At 37.4% G+C, this 19054-nt stretch overlaps 1 protein-coding gene across 17 annotated transcripts in view; it reads right to left on the bottom strand.

The window, feature by feature from the left end:
* SYNE1 (spectrin repeat containing nuclear envelope protein 1) overlaps positions 1-19054 on the bottom strand; it is a 322241-nt gene that overhangs the window by 142528 nt on the left and 160659 nt on the right. For 16 of the 17 annotated variants that reach the window (XM_074862820.1, XM_074862818.1, XM_074862830.1 and 13 more), the window contains 14 exons: positions 17571-17707; positions 16433-16610; positions 14170-14352; positions 12549-12692; positions 12061-12216; positions 9618-9782; positions 8298-8470; positions 7266-7419; positions 6979-7122; positions 4541-4705; positions 2932-3249; positions 2028-2183; positions 1199-1369; positions 78-404 (listed from right to left, as the gene is read on the bottom strand). In XM_074862820.1, the coding sequence (XP_074718921.1) occupies positions 78-404; positions 1199-1369; positions 2028-2183; positions 2932-3249; positions 4541-4705; positions 6979-7122; positions 7266-7419; positions 8298-8470; positions 9618-9782; positions 12061-12216; positions 12549-12692; positions 14170-14352; positions 16433-16610; positions 17571-17707 (2571 nt within the window). Of the gene's footprint in view, positions 1-77; positions 405-1198; positions 1370-2027; positions 2184-2931; positions 3250-4540; positions 4706-6978; positions 7123-7265; positions 7420-8297; positions 8471-9617; positions 9783-12060; positions 12217-12548; positions 12693-14077; positions 14139-14169; positions 14353-16432; positions 16611-17570; positions 17708-19054 lie in introns of those variants that run through there. The other variant, XM_074862833.1, reaches the window with a different exon arrangement.

The raw sequence follows: 19054 nt of genomic DNA, 5'->3' as shown, positions 1-19054 counted from the left end.
ACACCTGGATCAGAGGATTTATTGCGAATCACTAGATCAAAATCGATTGATAGTACAAAGATAGAACCTCTTCTTACCTTGTATTTGGACAACTGGGCCTTCTTCTCATAGAGCTCACTCTTTGGTTCTGCTGGAGCATGTAACATGGCTTGGTACTCCATGACCCACTGAGTCTGTGCCTTGTACTTGTCTGAGAACTCCTTTGCGAGCTGAAGGCACTTCTCTGAGGTCATGTGCTCTTTCCTGATGGAACCAGCCAGCTCTTCAAGCTGTTCCACGTGATCTCCAATTTCTTTTCTTAACTGGTCAACTTCATTTTCTTCCATGTACTTTATAGCACGCTCCCCCTTCTCACGGGCAGATTTCAGTAAACTGTGGCCTATGTCCATATCACTCAATAACAGCTGTGAAGGAAGTGTTTGTTAACAGAAAGCGTATGCAAGCTCTTGCCTTTTTTGTTTTTTATTTATTGTAGTTCTATTACAAGTGAGAGGCCAACAAATTTTTTTTTTTTTAATTTTGCTAAGGACACAGAAGTAATTGCTAGGGAAATTGAATGGAACTTTCATTACAAAATTGCCTGGAGTTAAGGTGTGGTAAACTAGAAGGAAACAGAAAAAGCAAATACTTCTGTTCTGCACTGGGCTTGTGAAGACAAACACAGAAACTGAGGGCTATTGGGAGAGGGTTCGTACTCCAAATTCTGGAATAGATTAAATTTTTCCCTCAAATTCTGGAATAAATTAAAGTTTTCCCTTAGCATGTTACGTTTAAGCTGCAGGAAGTATGAAAAACTTATCTACAACTCTGAGATGAAACGTGAGATTTACTACTGAGTTATTTTAATGAGAAGAAATAGGAAGAACTTCTTGCCACAGTATATATACTGTATAAAATATACATGACAGGATGCCTTGTGAAAATTTATTTTAAGTTTTAACCTAAAACAAAACACATATAAAAATACCTTAGGGAAGGATAGGATTATATTATTTAGGACTATTCATAATCTCAACAACTAAACTGATCTAATGTATATATGACATGAGAACAGAAAGTTTTATACTGGGTGGTCTTTATCCTATTAGCTTCCCTGGGAAAGGTGAAGTCAGAATTTTGAGCAGCCGTTAAGATGCATGTTAAAATATAGCCTCTTCTTGGTGAACAGAAAAAAAGATTGCATTCAAGAAAGCGATACCTCTAGTTTCTGCACTTTTTTCTCCATTGCTGTTTTATCAACCACATCAAACTTGGTGATCACGTTTCTGAAGTTCTTGTTAGTAGCTCCGTACCAATTTGTGTAAGCACTAAAAGCCAGTTCTGACTCCTCCATACAGCGTATTTCTTCTTCCAGAAACTTTATTTGCTCCTTCAAACAAATATGGAGGGTAAGGAGAAGAAACATGAACCACTCAGATGTTTATCATTGTTATTGGCTAAAGGTAGCAATAAATTGCTATTTATTAATAAAACACGGTATAATAAGATTAAACACATAGGTTCTGAATTTTTTCATATCTCGTGGATAATTCTCACTGGGGTCTTGTCAAGGTGTACATATAGCAATCACTAATGTTAAAACTGAGTTAATACTTATATTCTGAAATTTGAATCGTGACTTGATTATAGTACTATGAGACAGTCGAAGTGACCTGAAGACTGTACCTTATCACTTCAAATTTTTCCAATACCTATGTGTTTCAGTGATAACCTAAAAACATTTCTCTAGAGGTCATTTAGTATTCAAACATACTGAATCCTGCAACTGCCAAAAAAGACAGTAACAACATCTGGTTAATACTGAATGTTTTTGAAAGGGCATTATCCTGATTATCATTCTCTAATACATTTAGTCCAATGAAATCTACATGTATGTGGGTGTATATATATGAATATATGTGAATATTATATTATTGAGTCTACAGTAATGAATAAACTCTTATAAAGTCTAATTAAGAAAGTCTGTTCGTATTTGCTTCTTAACTGATAATTTACGATGTTACAATGAATTCATTTTCATTACTTACCAAGACATGAAGAAGAAGAGTTTGGTAGCGAGAAGTAAGCTGTGTAGCTTGGCTTCCCATTCTACTTGCAGTGAGACTTTCCTCTAGTATTTGCTGAGCCAATACTCCAACTTCCTCCACATCATCTTTGTAGATTGTGATTTCTTCATGCCACTTCTATGACAAAGACATTATCCAGCTTATATGACTGATTCAAACATCTTAAACACAACAGGATTTTATTTGTAACTAAGTCAGAAAATAATTGGAAAGGAAAACAAATAGATGGTTGTAAACATGGATTTAAAACAGGAAAATAAAACAGAATCTGATGAAGATTAACATAATGAATATGCTGGGAGTTTTATCATGCCATATGGACTGCATTTCATGACAGTATATTTTTTTTTTTTTTTCCTCCCAAATAATAGAAATGTAACCTGGACTTCCTATAGAATTTGCCCAAAGTTTTAAAGGGGACTGTAAAGCATAATCTTGAATCTTTTCAAATCTGCTTCCTGTATTTATTCAGAACAATGTCTTCTCCTTGGAGTGACTAAAGGAGAATTATTACATCAACACAGCAGAGGCTTCATAACACGATCATGTTTTACTCCTGTTACCACATAAAAACTTTCCCACTCCAGGACCAACCTTTGTCCTCAGTTATGCCTTGACATGCCACAGACCATATGAATTCCAGATGTCCCTGTGAGATTTCAACATTGGTACAGCCATACCCCTACCAGTAAAACAGGAGGAACCTGGACCCAGAAGGCACGAAGCTTTCTCGGATCCATCATTCTAGGCACCACCTCAGAATAAATTGCAATGCTTCCTGTCATTTTCACAGTGCAACCAGGAACCGATGTGAAAACCTCACGTGGTATTTTTGTTTAAGAAATGTCCTAACTATATTCTTTACCTTCATCTGTTGAAGCTGCATCTCCTTTGTTGCTCTACCAGACTGCCTCCCAGTTCTGATAGCAACTTTCTCCTCCAGGTCTGTTAGCCAGTCATTAACCTTCTGAAATTTTTTCTCCATTAATCTCAGTCTGCTCACAGTGGTGTTTAATTGGCTTCTTGCTTCAGAAAGCCTGTGCTGATAAACTTGCCAATCCTGCCGTAAGGATTCCAGGGCTCGGTCTTCTATCTGCGGAATGCCCCAGGGAATCACCTCCTCTCTGGCATGGACAGCAGCATTCAATAATGCTTGTCCTTCTGCACAGTGGACCTGCAGCTCCTGTAAAGGCAGTTATGGATCATACCTTACATTAACAGCTTCAATCCACACATGACAAACAAAAACCTGGTTCTACTTAAGACAAAAGCAGTTACCTAATGTTATCTAGATATTCCCTTTAGTTATCTGTGGTTCAATGCATATTACACTATCTCTAAAAACACCTATGATGGCATGCTCACTTACAAAGCAAACTGAGTATCACTATTATTGACAAGTGAATTGGAGAAAATTATCAACAAAGCATGCATTAAATTCTTTCCCCTTCTTATAAGTTTATCATCAGTTCTGAAACACTTGCTGCCTGAGTTGGCATGGGATGGATGCAATCCATTCAGCACAGCCTTAAATTCAAACCTCTCCAGCTGTGGCAAGCAGACTGTAAAACTGATTCTAAAATGGAATCTGTTTAAAAACAGGGAACATGGTGAGGCTTTAATCTTTTAAAATAAACAAACCTGTTTATTTTTACATAGGTTTGAGACATCATTTCAAAGTAATTCTTGATACCCTCTTCTGGACATGTGTGGCATTTTCATGCTTATTAGAACTTGATTAGAAAGTATGGAGGAATTCAATCTGACTAGAAAACTTAACTGGGAAATTACCTTAACAAAATACAGTTGTGTGTCATCTTAGTTCATATTTGAGATACACGGATTTTCAAAATGGATTGAGATTTTGTGAAGTAAACTATAATAACAAGACATATATGCAGAGGCCCTGATCATACAAAGACATTCTCAGCACCCCGAATAAAGTAATAAATATTCCATAACTCAAGTACAGACCTTTTGCTAATTCAACAGGTATGAAAGTTTTTAAAGTCAGCTTAAGATCATAACTGGGAAATTACTGAAGTACTATAGGTTCACCCTTCCCTGTCACTTAAGTGATTGAGTAATAGTCTTTCCACCTCACCATGGGAGCTAGCCTGCATGACTGGAACTGCCTGAAAGTAGATGCATCTGCACTGTAACAATAAAAGATGAAAACCCAATGAAAAGAATACTTTTGATTTTCAGTACTTGCAAGGAAGCATTAGTATGCCTGGAAATTTCATTCAAAGCCTGACACTTCTTCCTGGAAATGAGTAACAGTGTTTCCACTGTCTTTACTGGAACCACTTTTGAGCAGCAAAGTACTTATATATAATGTGATTCCAAGCTGTTCTCCAGACAAAAAAAGATGTGTAATTTTTGTCTGATAATTAACATTACTCTGTTATTTTGCAAGCAGGACCTTTTTTTTTTTTTTTTTTTTTTTACTTAGGATGTCACACGTTATGTACCTGTAAGTCTCGGAGTGTTGCCTCCTGTTTCTGGGCGTCACCATCAAGATGTGATAAACAGTCAAGTTTTTCCTGTTCCTTCTCCAGCCATACTTCAAAGGCCTTCAGATTTCTTTGGTACTCTTGATGTAAGTTAAGCAGTTCTTCAGCTTTTGTTACTGCCTCCTGTTTGTTAAAATATTTATATATATATATATCTATCTATCTTAGTGTATCATCAAACCAAGAAAACCTAAAATACAGACTTCAATCAAGGGGAAAAGTTTTCATCCAATGCTGAGCTTTACTAGAATTCAAGAGTACTTGGATTCTGAGGATGGTTTAATCAATTATGGAGAAAGAGGGGACAAATGTGGGTATACTGATACTTATCCTAAAAGATTCTTCACATAAGTTTGTGACTTCTGGGAAGTGAAGTTTTGATCTGGGATCACTTTTAAATAACACCTTAGTGTCTAATAACAAAAGACCTTCTTAATTTTTATACCAATTTAAATTAACTTTACTGAAGTGATTAATAAGAGTATGAGCTCAGAAACTGCACATTTTTTCTTCACATGATTTTTTTTTTGCCAATGGAATAATAATCTTCTATTAAGAGTGTCTAATTTCTTTAGGTTTGACTACCCAAGTCCTTTGTGGGAAGTTCCTACACAGCACAGTGAGAAACAGACTGCAAGTCTTCTGTGTATGTGGGTGAGCAAGTTACAATAATTTCACAACACAGCACTAAAATATTATCATATCTGGGGTAGAGCAGGAAGTGCATCATACATTAGCACAAGACTAGTCTTCCTAAGTGCAAAAAAAGTATACTACATGTAATTCACATCCTCTAAGAAATGATGGGAATGGGGAATTGAGTTTGGATGGGGGCAAGACAGGCTGCATCCCTGGGCAGGAGGCTACATAAGAAGAAAAACACTTCCATAAACAGCAGCCATGAACCTACTGTCTACAGCTTTACCTATTTCTAAGAGGTCTGGATAGTGGAGGAAGGAAGAAAAGGGGAGTATTATCAATTTTTTACAAGGCCTGTCCAAACCCAGTAGTGAAAAGAGGAAAAGAGAGACACTCTTGACAGTGGCTGCAGGGAATTACAAGTCTTGGTCTGCTCAGGCTTGGGCCACAAACCCTTGGGGAAGACTGTCAGGTTTCCCACCTGGCCACAGGATTATTAAAGGAATTAACCATTCCTTACTTTCCAGCTACTTGCTTTGAACTTCTAATTTCTTTCTAAGGATTGAATGTACTCTTGACACTTAACATCACCACCACAATTAGGAGTGGAAAAGACAAAACTCATCTGGGGTATTAGGTGGGAAGAGAAAGAAAGGATGCTTCTTGATACATGAGGAAAGAGGTACAGAGCTCTTGCCTCTGTGAACTACCATCCATTTCTCATTATTCCCATGCTGTTGCTCAAGGTGAGCAAATGCAGTCTGTATAGCTTTGTGAAAGAGAAAAGGTAAAGATTAGAGGATCCCCATGCTAACAGGAATACTAGGTATTCACAAGCACTTGCCAGGACTTACGCATCTCTCCAATAAACCTGAGTAAGTTTAGCCACAGAAGGTCCTAAGAAAGACAGCGCATTGCATTCTTTGCAGTTGTGGAAGAGAGTACCCCAAAACAGTGAATCACATGTATTTGAAAAATTGGATTTTGTCCCTTTCCACAGGACAAAGACATCACTGAGACAACAAATTTCAATTTTACTACACTGCTGTCATGAAGAAAAGTTGCCTGTCTGAACACACACTAGGCATTATTTAATTACCACAGAAGAATTTCAGTTAACTGGAAATAATTACCTAGCTTTAAATGTGTCACCAGGTCTTTTATTATTTCTTCTTTATCTTGTATCTTACATTAAAACACATCTTGATCTTTATCTGTCTATGCCCTAATCTTTTCCAGATCTATAATATTAACATTTATCAGTAAATGTAGTACTTATCATGCTGGGTCTTTTGACATTAGAGTCAGTTTACTTGCTAATAAGGTTTGTGTTCAATAGTTAGCTTCTGTAGTTGTCAACCATTTGTGAATTACCTGATTGACTGGTTGCATTTATTGCAAAACATACATTTATGCAAATCACAGATTCAGAGATGCTTCCAATTTTTCAGTGACAATAGGTAAAATCATATCTGTGCTGAAGTCAATGAGACTTTTGACATAGAATTCCTCAGACTATTCACCTGATGATTTTTTCAGATTTAGATTTTTAGAACCTTTCTGAAAATATCTGAATCTCAGTGGCGCAGGAAGACAGGCTGATAAATCACTCTAATAACTTTCTGTTACATTAAGTTACAACTGTCCCCAAACTTTTACTCCTCATTTAACTGTAAAATAAATGATCAGTGAAAAGACATTCTCTTTTTTCTTGTTGTCAACAAAACAAGAGGGAGAGCTATCAAGAAAAATTGTACCTTTGTTCTGTCTTTGAGGAACCTATACCGCTCCTGAAGGTCCTGGAGTTCAAGCTGAGTGACATAATGCTCAGCCATCCCACTTCCTTTCACTTCAATTGTCTCCAACAGGCTGGTGTGACTCAACACCTCTTCACTGAGTAGCTGAAAAACAGAAAGAGAAGAACACATTTATGAATGGGCAGCATTAAAACAAGACCACAGACTAATCTTGTAGTTATTCAGCCTTTTTTGTTGCTTATAAGGTGATACAGGCTTGTTGCTGGCTTGTTGTAAAGCAAACACACCTTCGCTTTGCTAAGGGCAGCTGTTTTTTCCCTCAGTTCAGCATATTGCCTTTCAGAAGCATTCATACTTGCTTCTACTTTATCCATCCAGCTGGAAAACTGACGAACATCATCCTGGTAACTTGTCCATTTGGAGAGAGCTCCTTCCAGTTGACTGTAATTTAAAAACACATATTTGTTGTGATAGTGGAGGTTCTCAAGCTATTTAAGCAGTGAGATATAGTCATATACAGTTATTCTAGACTATATTTATAAGAAAGATATATCACAGTCTAAGCAGTCTGAGACAGAGCTGTTAAAACCCTACAGGTTTTGACTAGGAGTGCTGTTTGGCTGATGAGGAGAAATAAAGTTTTCCAAACTTGGAATATTAAGGAGGTCTGTAAGTTACGTAGCTAGTTGACGTGTTCTAGTTTTAGTAAATAAAATGCAACTGAAAGCATAAGATCCAGAATCAGAAAATTTCTATTCCTTTGCATAGATTCAAAAATTGCTGCATTTTAATGTTTAATTACCTTTGTTGTTTTAAATTGAAATATTTGCAACTAGTGGTGCTCCACCAAAGAAGGCTGCATTTTTCCCCTGTCTGTCTTTATTCTATCACTTTGACCATCACTACTGGACACTGTAATTACAATATCTTCTGTGAAATGCTAGCAAGTGGAAAACCAGACAGAATCTTGACAGAGCAACCACTAATGTCCATGACAAGATCTTCTAATTTCTGAGAACAATTCAAGGTATCAAGTGCAACTCCAAAGTAAAATTTACAAGATTATGAACATGGAATCTACTTTTAAGAGTATATTGACAGTAAGTGCTAACAAAGCTTAGATCCCTCACAGTTTCCTGCCCTTTTTCTGCTTCATATAAATATGTCACTTAAGGCCTCTAGACCTGCAATGTTAGGGACATGCAGTCATTTTATATCAATTTGACTCCTGTAATAATAAAACTCTGGGAGTTAATTTTTCAAAAATTTTGACAGTACTTTATTGCTAAGCATCATTCTGCACCTCACACCCTTTTTACCTCTTGCACTGGATACAGGCAGACAGAAGAGAAGCCCAGCTGTCCTTCAGGGTTTGCAACTGCCGTTCAATCACTGGTACTCCCTCCAGAGATGTATTTTGCAGAACAGACTCTCCTCTGGTCAGAACCATTTTCATTTGGATTTCTTTTTCTTGTTTCACTGCTAGCAGTCCCTAAAAAGTGAGCAGATATTATTTTACTTTTCTCATTAACTGGGGATGAATATACTAACTGGATTTACTGGAAAATGAGCTGATAAAATTTAGCAGCTTGTATAAACAGTCAACTGGAAGAGGGACAGTGCGGTTCACAGCCAGGCCTCACAAGGAAAAAGTGACTTTCAAAGGGTAGGTTTAGGTCATTAAAAACAAAAAAATCTTAGTTGACAGGGAAGTTTTCATGGAATCTGTGCATGTACTTACAGCATATTAGAGAAGGTACTGTTGGGTGGAAAAGCTGACATTTCAAAGGGAATGTCATTTCAATGAAAAACAGGAGGATTCATTCATAGAGAAAACAAGATGTCACAACAAAGCTCTTCTACAGGGCTGATATACAGTTCTACAACTCTAGGATCTATTTGCAACCCAAAGGTACCAAGATAAATACGTGACTATCAGCCACGTCAGCTTAGAGACTTCGGCTCCTGGAGCTGCACGGTTGCAAATTAACAGCTTCTAACACTATGCAAAGTCATGAAAAGCCTGAAAGTATGAACCTGAAAGGCTCAACAAATAAAAGGCAAAACATATTTTTAGTATTTTGATACAATCTCTTGCTTTTTGATGTATCCTTACAATTTTGAGGACTTGTCCATATTTTGACCACTGCTCAAAACCTGAGACATCAATAATATGAAAAGTATTGTTTTCTGAGTACTGCTCTTCAACATCTCTTGTGCAGTGATATCAGTAGAAGCTATTTTCTTAACTATAGTCACCATTGTTAAAGCAAACAATCATAGGAAAAGCTGTTCCGAATCATCCACATCACCTGTAAGATCTAGGAAATAATATATTAAACTAACAGAAGTGAATATCCTACTTCTTCCATTTAACCTTCAGCTGACACACATCTTTTGAGTTTCTCAAGAATTTGCATACATGCAGTTTTCTATGTCATAACGGTGCCTATATCCTTCTTAGAGAAAACTTGTATATATAACTCTGTAAAGAGTTATATTTTGAGTAAACTGAAAATCTGTGTCTGAATGACAACAGTGGTTACACTAATATGCAACAACTAACATAAAGTATCCTATATTTGCATTCTTCTTACAGATCTAAAAAGAGCAGGTTTTGGAGTCTGTTGTTTCCATACCTCTAGCTTTAACATCCGGCTGTCTAGAACACTCTTGTCTGCAGTGGGATGACAGTAGGAATCCAGCATGTGAACTGCATCAGCCACCCAGTCCTGGAGGTCCTTGACACTGTGCGAGAACTGCTGGTGCTCTGCTACAACCCTATCCATTCTGGAAACTTTCTCCTGCAATTCATACAGCAATTAGCACTAGCAGCTATTCAAAGGATCACTTATTCCCCATACCCACTGATGGACTTTAGAATGAGTTTCACAAACTAGACTAAGAAATTCTCTTCATACATTGATAATTACAAGTACACTTACTTGAACATGGAATGAATTTTGCATACACACACACACACACAAACAAGTTGTCCGAGCCTAATATACAAATTAAAATTTCAGAAATGCCTTTTTTTGTTTTCTAAATGTAAAGCTTTACCTACTTGTCTCCTCTCATCCAAAGTAGATGAGAGTTTTCTGGTTTCACTTTTTCTTAATCGTCTGCTAAATCACACCTAAACTCCATTTCAGTGTTGCAGTTGAAGATAACTTGTGAAATTGGTCAATGCACGGGACAGATTTAAGCTTGTGAAGCTATGCCACTGTAGCAACATTACTTTGTTGATACTTGGAAAACAAAGACCTGTTTTCCTCAACGAGTCTCATTGGTATAACCACTCTTCTGAAAAATCACTGAAACTCACATGACTCAAAAATAAATGCTCAAGTTATATTGCTAAAAGGCCTGGGGTGAACAGGAATACAGAGCAGAGTATATTTCACATGGTGACAGAGAACTAAAGTCAAGCCAGTGAAATACACTTAGAAAGTAACTGAGAGTGATCGTTCTCGAGCGTCCATGACTGTCCAAAGAACTTCAGGATTTCTCTCATAGGCTGGATCACATATATCCTCTGCCTCAGACTCCTCCTTCTCATCCTGACATCTCCTACAAGTTCTGTCCACATAAACCAAAGTTAATGACTCATGCATCTTTCCATTTCTCATTTTGCAGTCATGAAAATTTATTATGGCCATGTATACAAGAATTTTTGGTAAGTCATACAGCTCTAGACATGCTTTATAATTTTTATTTCCACAGAAAAAGCAGTACTCCAGGTACCAGCACAGTACTCGACTTCCAGCCAACTGTATCCTGGCTGCATCAAGAGAAGTGTGACTAGCAGGTCGAGGAAGGTGATTCCCCCCGCCTCTACTCTGCTCTTGTGAGATCCCACCTGGAGCACTGTGTCCATCTCTGGGGCCCACAACAGAAGGACATGGACCTGTTGGAGCAAGTCCAGAGGAGGCCACAAAGATGATCGGGGGCCTGAAGCACCTCCCCTGTGAGGACAGGCTGAGAGAGCTGGGGTTGTTCAGCCTGGAAAAGAGAAGGCTCCAGGGAGACCTTATAGTGGTCTTCCAGTACTTAAAGGGGGCTACAGGAAAGATGGGGAGGGATTCTTCATCAGGGAGTGCAGTGATAGGACGAGGCCTAACAGTTTTAAACCAAAAGAGGGTAGATTTAAATTCGATGTAAGGAAGAAATTCTTTACTGTGAGGGTGGTGAGACACTGGAACAGGTTGCCAGAGAAGTTGTGGATGCCCCCTCCCTGGAAGTGTTCAAGGCCAGGTTGGACGGGGCTTTAAGCAACCTGGTCTAGTGGAAGGTGTCCCTGCCCATGGCAGGGGGGTTGGAACTAGATGATCTTTAAGCTCCCTTCCAACCCAAACCATTCTATGATTCTCGCAATGCAGCCCAGGATACGGTTGGCTTTCTGGGCTGAGAGAGCACATTGTTGGCTCATTCTATATCCTTAATTATTCTCATTACTGTAGCAACCATAAGCTTAATACAATATCAAGCCTCATGACTGGAACTTTGTGAAAAATAACAGTCCTAACATGAAGACCTTCTTATCTGTTTGCGCAATAGAGATAGTAGAACTATTAAATGTTGAAGTGTGTTAAGCATCACTCAGCTAAACACAGTTAAGTTAAACTCTCAGCTCCTAGCCTGCTGCTTTAGAGTTTGGCCTATGCAGTGAAGTAATAACTTCTCTATATTCTGTATTTTCTGAAAAAAAAAAAAAAAGTAATTCCCCTAAGTTTTAAAAAATAGTTCTATGAAGTGCCACTTATTCCAAAACTAAAACATCTTCAACGCTTGAAATAATCAAAATCAAACCTGATTACTGTACATTCAGGTAGGGTTTACTTTTTAATCAAAACACATTTAAAAAAAATTTAAAAAATCTCAATTCCATTTTGTTGACAGTCCATGAAATTATCCAGGCCCTTACTTCCCACTCTTTAAAGCTGGTGTGAAAGACAAGATAGCTCAGACCTACCACAGAGCAGACAAGCAACACAACTGCAGCGTTTCACATTTCAGTCTTTCTTTTTCCCCACATACATCAAATAAAGTGCTTAAAAGCACATACACTGGGTGCATTACCTTTGTCAGATTGCTTAGAGTAAGATATTGAGAAGACAACTGAGACACTCTGCGCATAAAGCTTTTGCTGACAGCTTGCTCTTCCCACAGCTGCTGAGCTTTCTCTTTCAGCCTGTTGAGCTGATGCTCGTGGCAGCTTATTTCCTCAAGGACAGACTGTAAAGCACAAGCACGTTAATATTAAGAGTGGGTGCAAGAAATCAGGAAACAGAGAAGCATGAAGGCCCCATGAAAAATACAAGTGACGTATGGCAAGCTTGCTGAGAAAGACACACCATACAGCTACAGCAATGAAGCACCATGCCATAAGAAATGCAGAGATGCAAAACCTGATGGAACAGGATCATCAATAGCAATTCTTGAAACCAGTTCTCATGTTATTTAGAGGTCAGGATGCTAGAATGATCAAGCTTTTGTAAGGGATCAGTGATGCCAAGAGGATGGGACAGGAAACTCTGGCTGTGTTAAAAAGGCTTGTAAGAAGTCACCTGCAACTTTTGCTGTTCTCTCCTCTTGGAAGAAAGATCATGAAGTCGACTGCTACTTCCTTGTACCATCTTCTCAGTTGTGGTCAACCACTCCTGTAGAGGCTCAGCAGTTGCTTCAAAGTCCTTCATCTGGATCTTTAAGTTCTGGGAAGATATGCACAATTCTATCAGCTGTCCCACTGCACTGAGCATAACTGTAATGCACAACACACAGATCAAGCACACAAAAAGGATATACAATTGCAGTCAAATACTACACAACTGTTCGAATAAATTACACCAGCTCTGCTCCTTCCCATCCCACAAACAGACACTGAAAGAAAAGTCTGAGAAAGCACCTCTTTAAGAGGCAAAATAGAGGCAACAATGTAGGATGTCTACACTGTTGAGGGGAGGCTAAAGCAAATTTTCTTTGAACTGAAAGCTTTACAGATCTTAGGAGCTTTGACTCAATCTAAGTCTAACTCAAATAGCTAAGGCAGTCTGAAGAAAGGCTAATCTGGGATATGAGTTACTTAACATCTGACTGCAGTCATTCACATTGACCCCTCCTTAAATGGGCTGTCTGCTTATATTCTTTTTTAGTGTAAAATTTTGGTTATAAAAACGTGTGCATAAAGGTGTATGTAGGCATTCCTTCAGTGCCTGTATATTTTTCTTGCAGGTTTATTCTGAATGAATAAAAAAAAGAGCATCTAAAATAATTCATATAGAATCAAAACCTGAATAGCATAGTTCCTGTGCCCTATTTATTTCTTTTCCCCCCAGACTGATTTAGTTTTCTTTTTAGCTATAGCCTTAGCATTTAAACATCAGAATAAAAAACTAAGCCTATGAGACTGAAAAATGCTTGGTTCAAAAATATTAATCTCTAAGAACATCCCCTTTCCATGGCAACCTGAGATGAAGGAAGGTAAGTCCTTGTTACCTGAGAATTTTCTTTGAAAGGCTTTCCTACATGATGTATTAAATGTATTTAAATTTCTTCTCAGCTGGCTAGGCTGCATTGGTTTGAAACAGGAATGTCTAGGAACTTTTAATTCTTCTACTCTATGCAGGGAATTCCAGCTAAGACCTTTTGACCTTAAAACCTATGACCTTAAAAGATATTATATTTTTCACCTTCTGTGCTGGTTGAATTGTGAGTTGTGACTAGAGAAAGGCACTGGCGTTTACTGAAAAAGTTGCTCAAATAAGTCATTACATTTCACCAGTTTGCAAATAAGAGACATTCACCCATCATACTGGGACTATTCATTCAGCCACAGTGTCAGAAACCTGTGCTAAAACAGTCCTTAAAAAAAAAGTTTTTTAGTAATCCAGTACATTTGATGAGACTCATGTTAACGAATTTGAGCAATTGCTGTCTTTGCTACCTTCAGTCACCCTGAACAACACCCTTCTGCATGAAACACCCCACTTAAAGTTAAATCAGGTCGTAGGGATATAACAAAAGTAAAATGTAAGTGGAAGAATGAGACTTCTTGAAAACAGCTATTTATTAGTTCTGTCACATCAGAAACACTTACAGCCATATACAAAATATAAACTGTGCTGTTTGAAACAAAAAGCAAAGAGGAAATCTAGCTCCAATCCTTCCCCGCTGTGACTGGTTCAATACCTCCAATGCAGATTCCTTCTGGTGGAGGGTGGTGATAAAATTTTTCCAATCTTCTTTGGCAGTAGCAGATTTGTCCTGGATAACTTTAGCCTTTTCCTTTGGTAAAACAGAGCACAGCAATTCTCCTTTGGATGCTACCAGGTTTAATTTTTGTTGCCCAGTCTCACTTTCCGATAAGAATTCCTAAAAATAGTAATAAAATAAGTTAATTGGTGAACTTTGTGTCCCAGTAAAGGTCAATGGCAAGCTCTCAAAAAATTTAACAGGGATAAGAGTTTATTGTTTCTACTCATTAACATGCTAACTCAGCTTTCAGTACATTCCATTTTTATATCGTTCATATTTATGGGATTTAAGGACAGCAGCTACTTAATCCAGAAGTGTCATGTGTCTAAATAATCTATATATTAAGACTCTATAATTACCTGTATGTTCTGCATTTCATAAGACAATTACTGGTCATTTAGTGGGGTATTATACTTCTTTAAATATCCATGGTACAGAAAATGGTAACTGTTTCATTTCAGGGAACCAATATCCTGGCACAGGTAACAGCAGGAGCCAGGGCCCACTCTGAGGCAGATACAGGACTGAAGCCTTGCCCACGGGTGACAGCCATGCTGGACTTGCAACAAGCGTGTAAGGGTGTGGGCTGATGCTTAGACCCTGAGCTATGTCTAAGCTGTGTGATTTATCCCTCTGCACCCTTAATTTACCTTCCATGTTTGAAAGTATTTTTCTTCACAGAAATCTTGCATAATGCTGGTGTGCAAGAAATGCACAGCAAAATGCACGTGCAAGAATTATACAGAAATGTAAGGAAACAGACTTTTAAATTCCAACGTACTGCAATAACGTTCTTTTAACTTGTAATTATTAAAAGACTTTGTGAACATTTAGGACTCAAAGGAATTTAGCAGTCTTAAATACCAATATTTAAAGCTGTTACTATCACGACTATGTGATACACAAATAGTTTTATATCCATAATTTTAAGGTTACATCCACGGTCAGAAATAACAGGGTTGATACAAAAATTACTAGGTCAGGTTCTGATTCTGTGTTATGCTAGAGGTCTTAGTAAAGAATGCAAAGGGTCTGTTAGCTTTGAGATACTTGGTTCAAGTTCTGGCTATATTAAAATCAAAGATACAATTGCCTTGTGACTTAATGATGTCAAATGTGCTAACAGACAGAACATTAACTTTTAACAAAAATAAAATTATAAGTTTATACAGGTTATCAAAACATCTCTAGAAGTCCAAAGCAGTTACTGCGTGTCAACAAAAGTTTATTTCATCTAAAGCAACTTTCAGGGAGGAGGAGAACAAAGCGAGGTCTTATGCTACGAAGGGGCTGCAGTGATAAAGAAAAAAAATCTTACCACTGTTGAAAAAAAAAAAAACCTAACCCTTGCTAAAACTCATATTTAATGTCAAAAAATACTAGGATTTTTTCCCCTGATATTTTCTGCAAACATATTCTCATTTTGGGGTAGTCAAAGATTTGATATATTAATACAGTATTGTTTATGCTTTTAAGTAAAACATTTAAGCAAGGGAAAATGAATTTACCAAAAGGAGGAGGAAGTGATTTGGGTTTTGGTATTTTCTGAGAAACCAATATGAATGTCTTCTGTTAAACTATCTAACTGAAGGTTTAACAGTCTCATTATATAATTTTCATTTTGCTATTTTCAGTTATAATTATAGATATATTCTATTCATAAAAGTATTTATTTCACTTGCTTTATTAAAATAAACTTCTAATTGGCACTCCTTTCCACAGAGTTGTTGGGGCTTGTTTTAGCTTTATGTGAAAAATATAGTGCAAGAACAGGGGTAAAATGTATGCAGTGCAAGCAGGCATTTAAAAAGTCTAAGGGCTCTACATTCATATACAAGGAAAAATATTTACATAACTTTGAAATAATTCCAGGTACTAAGTACCGATTCTGATATCATTCTGATTTTACAGTACTTTCCTACTTTAAAAACATATTTTTTTCCTACTGTAAAAAAGAAACAAACAAGGAAAACTACTATGAGAGACAATGACTACATACAAACTGTAGCCCAATTAAACAAACTAGATTAAAAACTAAAAAGATAACTGTTCATTTCCTTGCAATATCACCTTCAGCATTGACATTAACAACATTAACAAAAAATAGTAATTATATAGTAATAATAAAAATAGTCTGAGCTTTATATGAAACTGATTAGGTCTCCTTCAGACTAATCTTTCACTGCTATAGAGTTACCTGTATTTTCTGCAGACTTGCTGAAGCTTCACTGATATTCTGAGGCACATCAAAGCATTTGGCTGTGGTGACTTTTGCACTGACCAGCCACTGCTGGAAGTCCCTGAAAGCCATCCGAAATCTTTGCTGCAAGATCTGCTCTTTGCTCTGACATCCTTTTGAAGCTTGCAGGCAGAGACTGGGTTTATCACATCGGGGAATCAGCAGAGAGTGAGGGAGGGAGGGAGCGAGGGAGGGAGCGAAGGAGAAAAGGCAAAACTCTGTTAGGTGACAATGATATTACTTAGTTCTCTGAAATACAATGGTAAGGTTAGTTTAACCTGGATTCCTCCTACCAAATTTAAGCACTTAACTGAGGCACCAGGAAATCCATTAGAAGCTTTCAGTTCCTTAAAAGTGAAGCATGTAAACTGGGACATAACTGTCAAAGATATGACAGGCGTAAGTGTTTCCAGAGAGTGACTCAGTGGACCTAAAGCATGAACAGTTTCTGCAAGTCCCTTTCCCTCTGTAGGGACAGGATGTGGAACTACAGCGATTACAACTCTAACTTCTGTGGCTCTGTTGAGTTCCTAATGTTAGAAGGGATTAATCTGGGTCATCACCCTCTTCTTCTGCAGCTAGAGAAGCCAAAAGCTATAAGCCCCTGCAAGAAACAACAGAATCTTGTGTCTAACATGCAGGTTGTCACACACTCAAGTAAATCAGCCAGAGTGACCTGAGAGAAAGCAAGCAAATGTGTATTCCTCTACTTCAAGGAACCAGCTAGTCAAAGAAGAGTAAACTGAAGGATAAAATTAAGAAAAAGACCTTAAATAGCTGGTATAGCCTGTTCCTCCTTCAGACAAATAAGCCATAGTGCTACCTCACAGTTTCTTACAAGGATTCTACCTGTAATAGGTCAGGTGTGGATATACATTAGTTTCAGCTGAGTTTAGGGGCATAGCCTGGCTTTTAAGAAAAAAAAAAACCAAATTGCTACTTGTTACAATCTCTACTGACACCAAAATCAAAATAATGATTCTAATAATTGTATACCTCTGTTTCTAATGCTAAAATTCTAATTAATGGTTCCCTAAAAGACAGCTCACGCCCCCACACACACGATTGATTAACTATAAACAAGATGAATGTGTACCTGTTATACTCCTTAATCAACCCTGAAACTTTTGAAGAATGAGTACTCAAATCTCTGGAAAATCTACAGAGATCATTTAACTGAGTTTTGATCTCATCTGTCATATGTTCAGACTTTAGCAGAGCATCCAATGTTTCCTGTTAAAACAAAACAAATGAACAATATTGGTGAGTAAATGTAAAAAAAAAAAAATAAATCTTTTGAATCAAAATTTATTAGAATTTAAATTCAACTTCATTTATCATCTATGCACGTTCACTTTCAAGAGTATTTTAGCAGTCAAACCTACAGAAGCTTATGTGAAATTATGAGCTTCTAGAGACCAAATTTCTGGAAGCCTCAACTTTATTAACTCAAAATGTTCTCAAAGAATGGTTTAAGATATAAATTTAATTTTAATAAATGAGCTATGGTATTGCTAGTTAGCTGTATACATATAAAAGTACATACAATTAGGAAACTGCAAATAATGTATGTTTATATACACCTAATTATCCTGTTGGCTTGAGTTTAGCATGTTCAATAAAAAATATTTTGAGCTATATCCAAAAAAATCATTTTCCCACAAAGCTTTTAACAGCTTCAACTCTTTCACAGAGGGCTCATAATGTAAAAGTACAGCTGCTCACAATCCTGTGAGAGTAAATGGGTTACTGCCTGTCATTGCTGCACTGGAAAGGCTCTTGGCTTGGAGACAGCTAAGCCAACAAAAAAATGCTTTTGTTGGCTTAGCTCACGTCACTGCGAGAGGTGTGATAACCACTCCAACAAAAACAGTCCTTGTTGATGTCGACAGCATCTCTACTGCAGAATCCTGCCAGCTACTCCAGGATAATGAGCAACGCAGACTTGGCTCCTCATCTCACTAGAAACTAAATTCTGCAGGCACTCCTCTTAAACTACCAGGGAGAAAAGACAATCTTCTAGCTAGTTCCATTCACCATGGCAGAGGTTCTGCAGCACAAGCAGGCCAGAGTGTTTGGCACGTATAGATTAGCTCGGCTAAATGTAAGTGCCAATCTGGAAGAAATGTGCAGTATAAATTTGAGAAACAGATCATATGAAAGTGAAGACAGATTTGAGCAGGGACATGGAAGTGGGACAAGGAAGTCCCCAAATCATGTTTCTGAATATATAAAAGAAGGATGATTGAAAATATAGATAGTAAACAGTTTGTAATAATCTATCAGCACAAAATTGAATGTTCAGGGAAGGTACAAATTATGTACATGAAAATATATGCAGAAGGTTTTCAGAATATCACAATCTACATTACAGAGATAAAAATGCTGAGTAGATTTTTTACTGTAAAGTATTAACTAACTCTTCAATAAACAGATATCTCTTTATGTAAATCAAATGTAAAAAAAAAATATTAGTAAGGGTCTAGCAAGCCGATCAACAGACTTAGTAAGAACAGCAACGGGACAAAAGCCAAAGATTGAGCTCATGTGTCTGCTGCCCACAAGCAACCTTGCGCTTGC

This window comes from Strix uralensis, chromosome 3 (genome assembly GCF_047716275.1).
Source record: "Strix uralensis isolate ZFMK-TIS-50842 chromosome 3, bStrUra1, whole genome shotgun sequence".
In the NCBI taxonomy this organism is placed as follows: domain Eukaryota; kingdom Metazoa; phylum Chordata; class Aves; order Strigiformes; family Strigidae; genus Strix; species Strix uralensis.
This window is presented reverse-complemented; position numbering and strand designations above follow the sequence as displayed.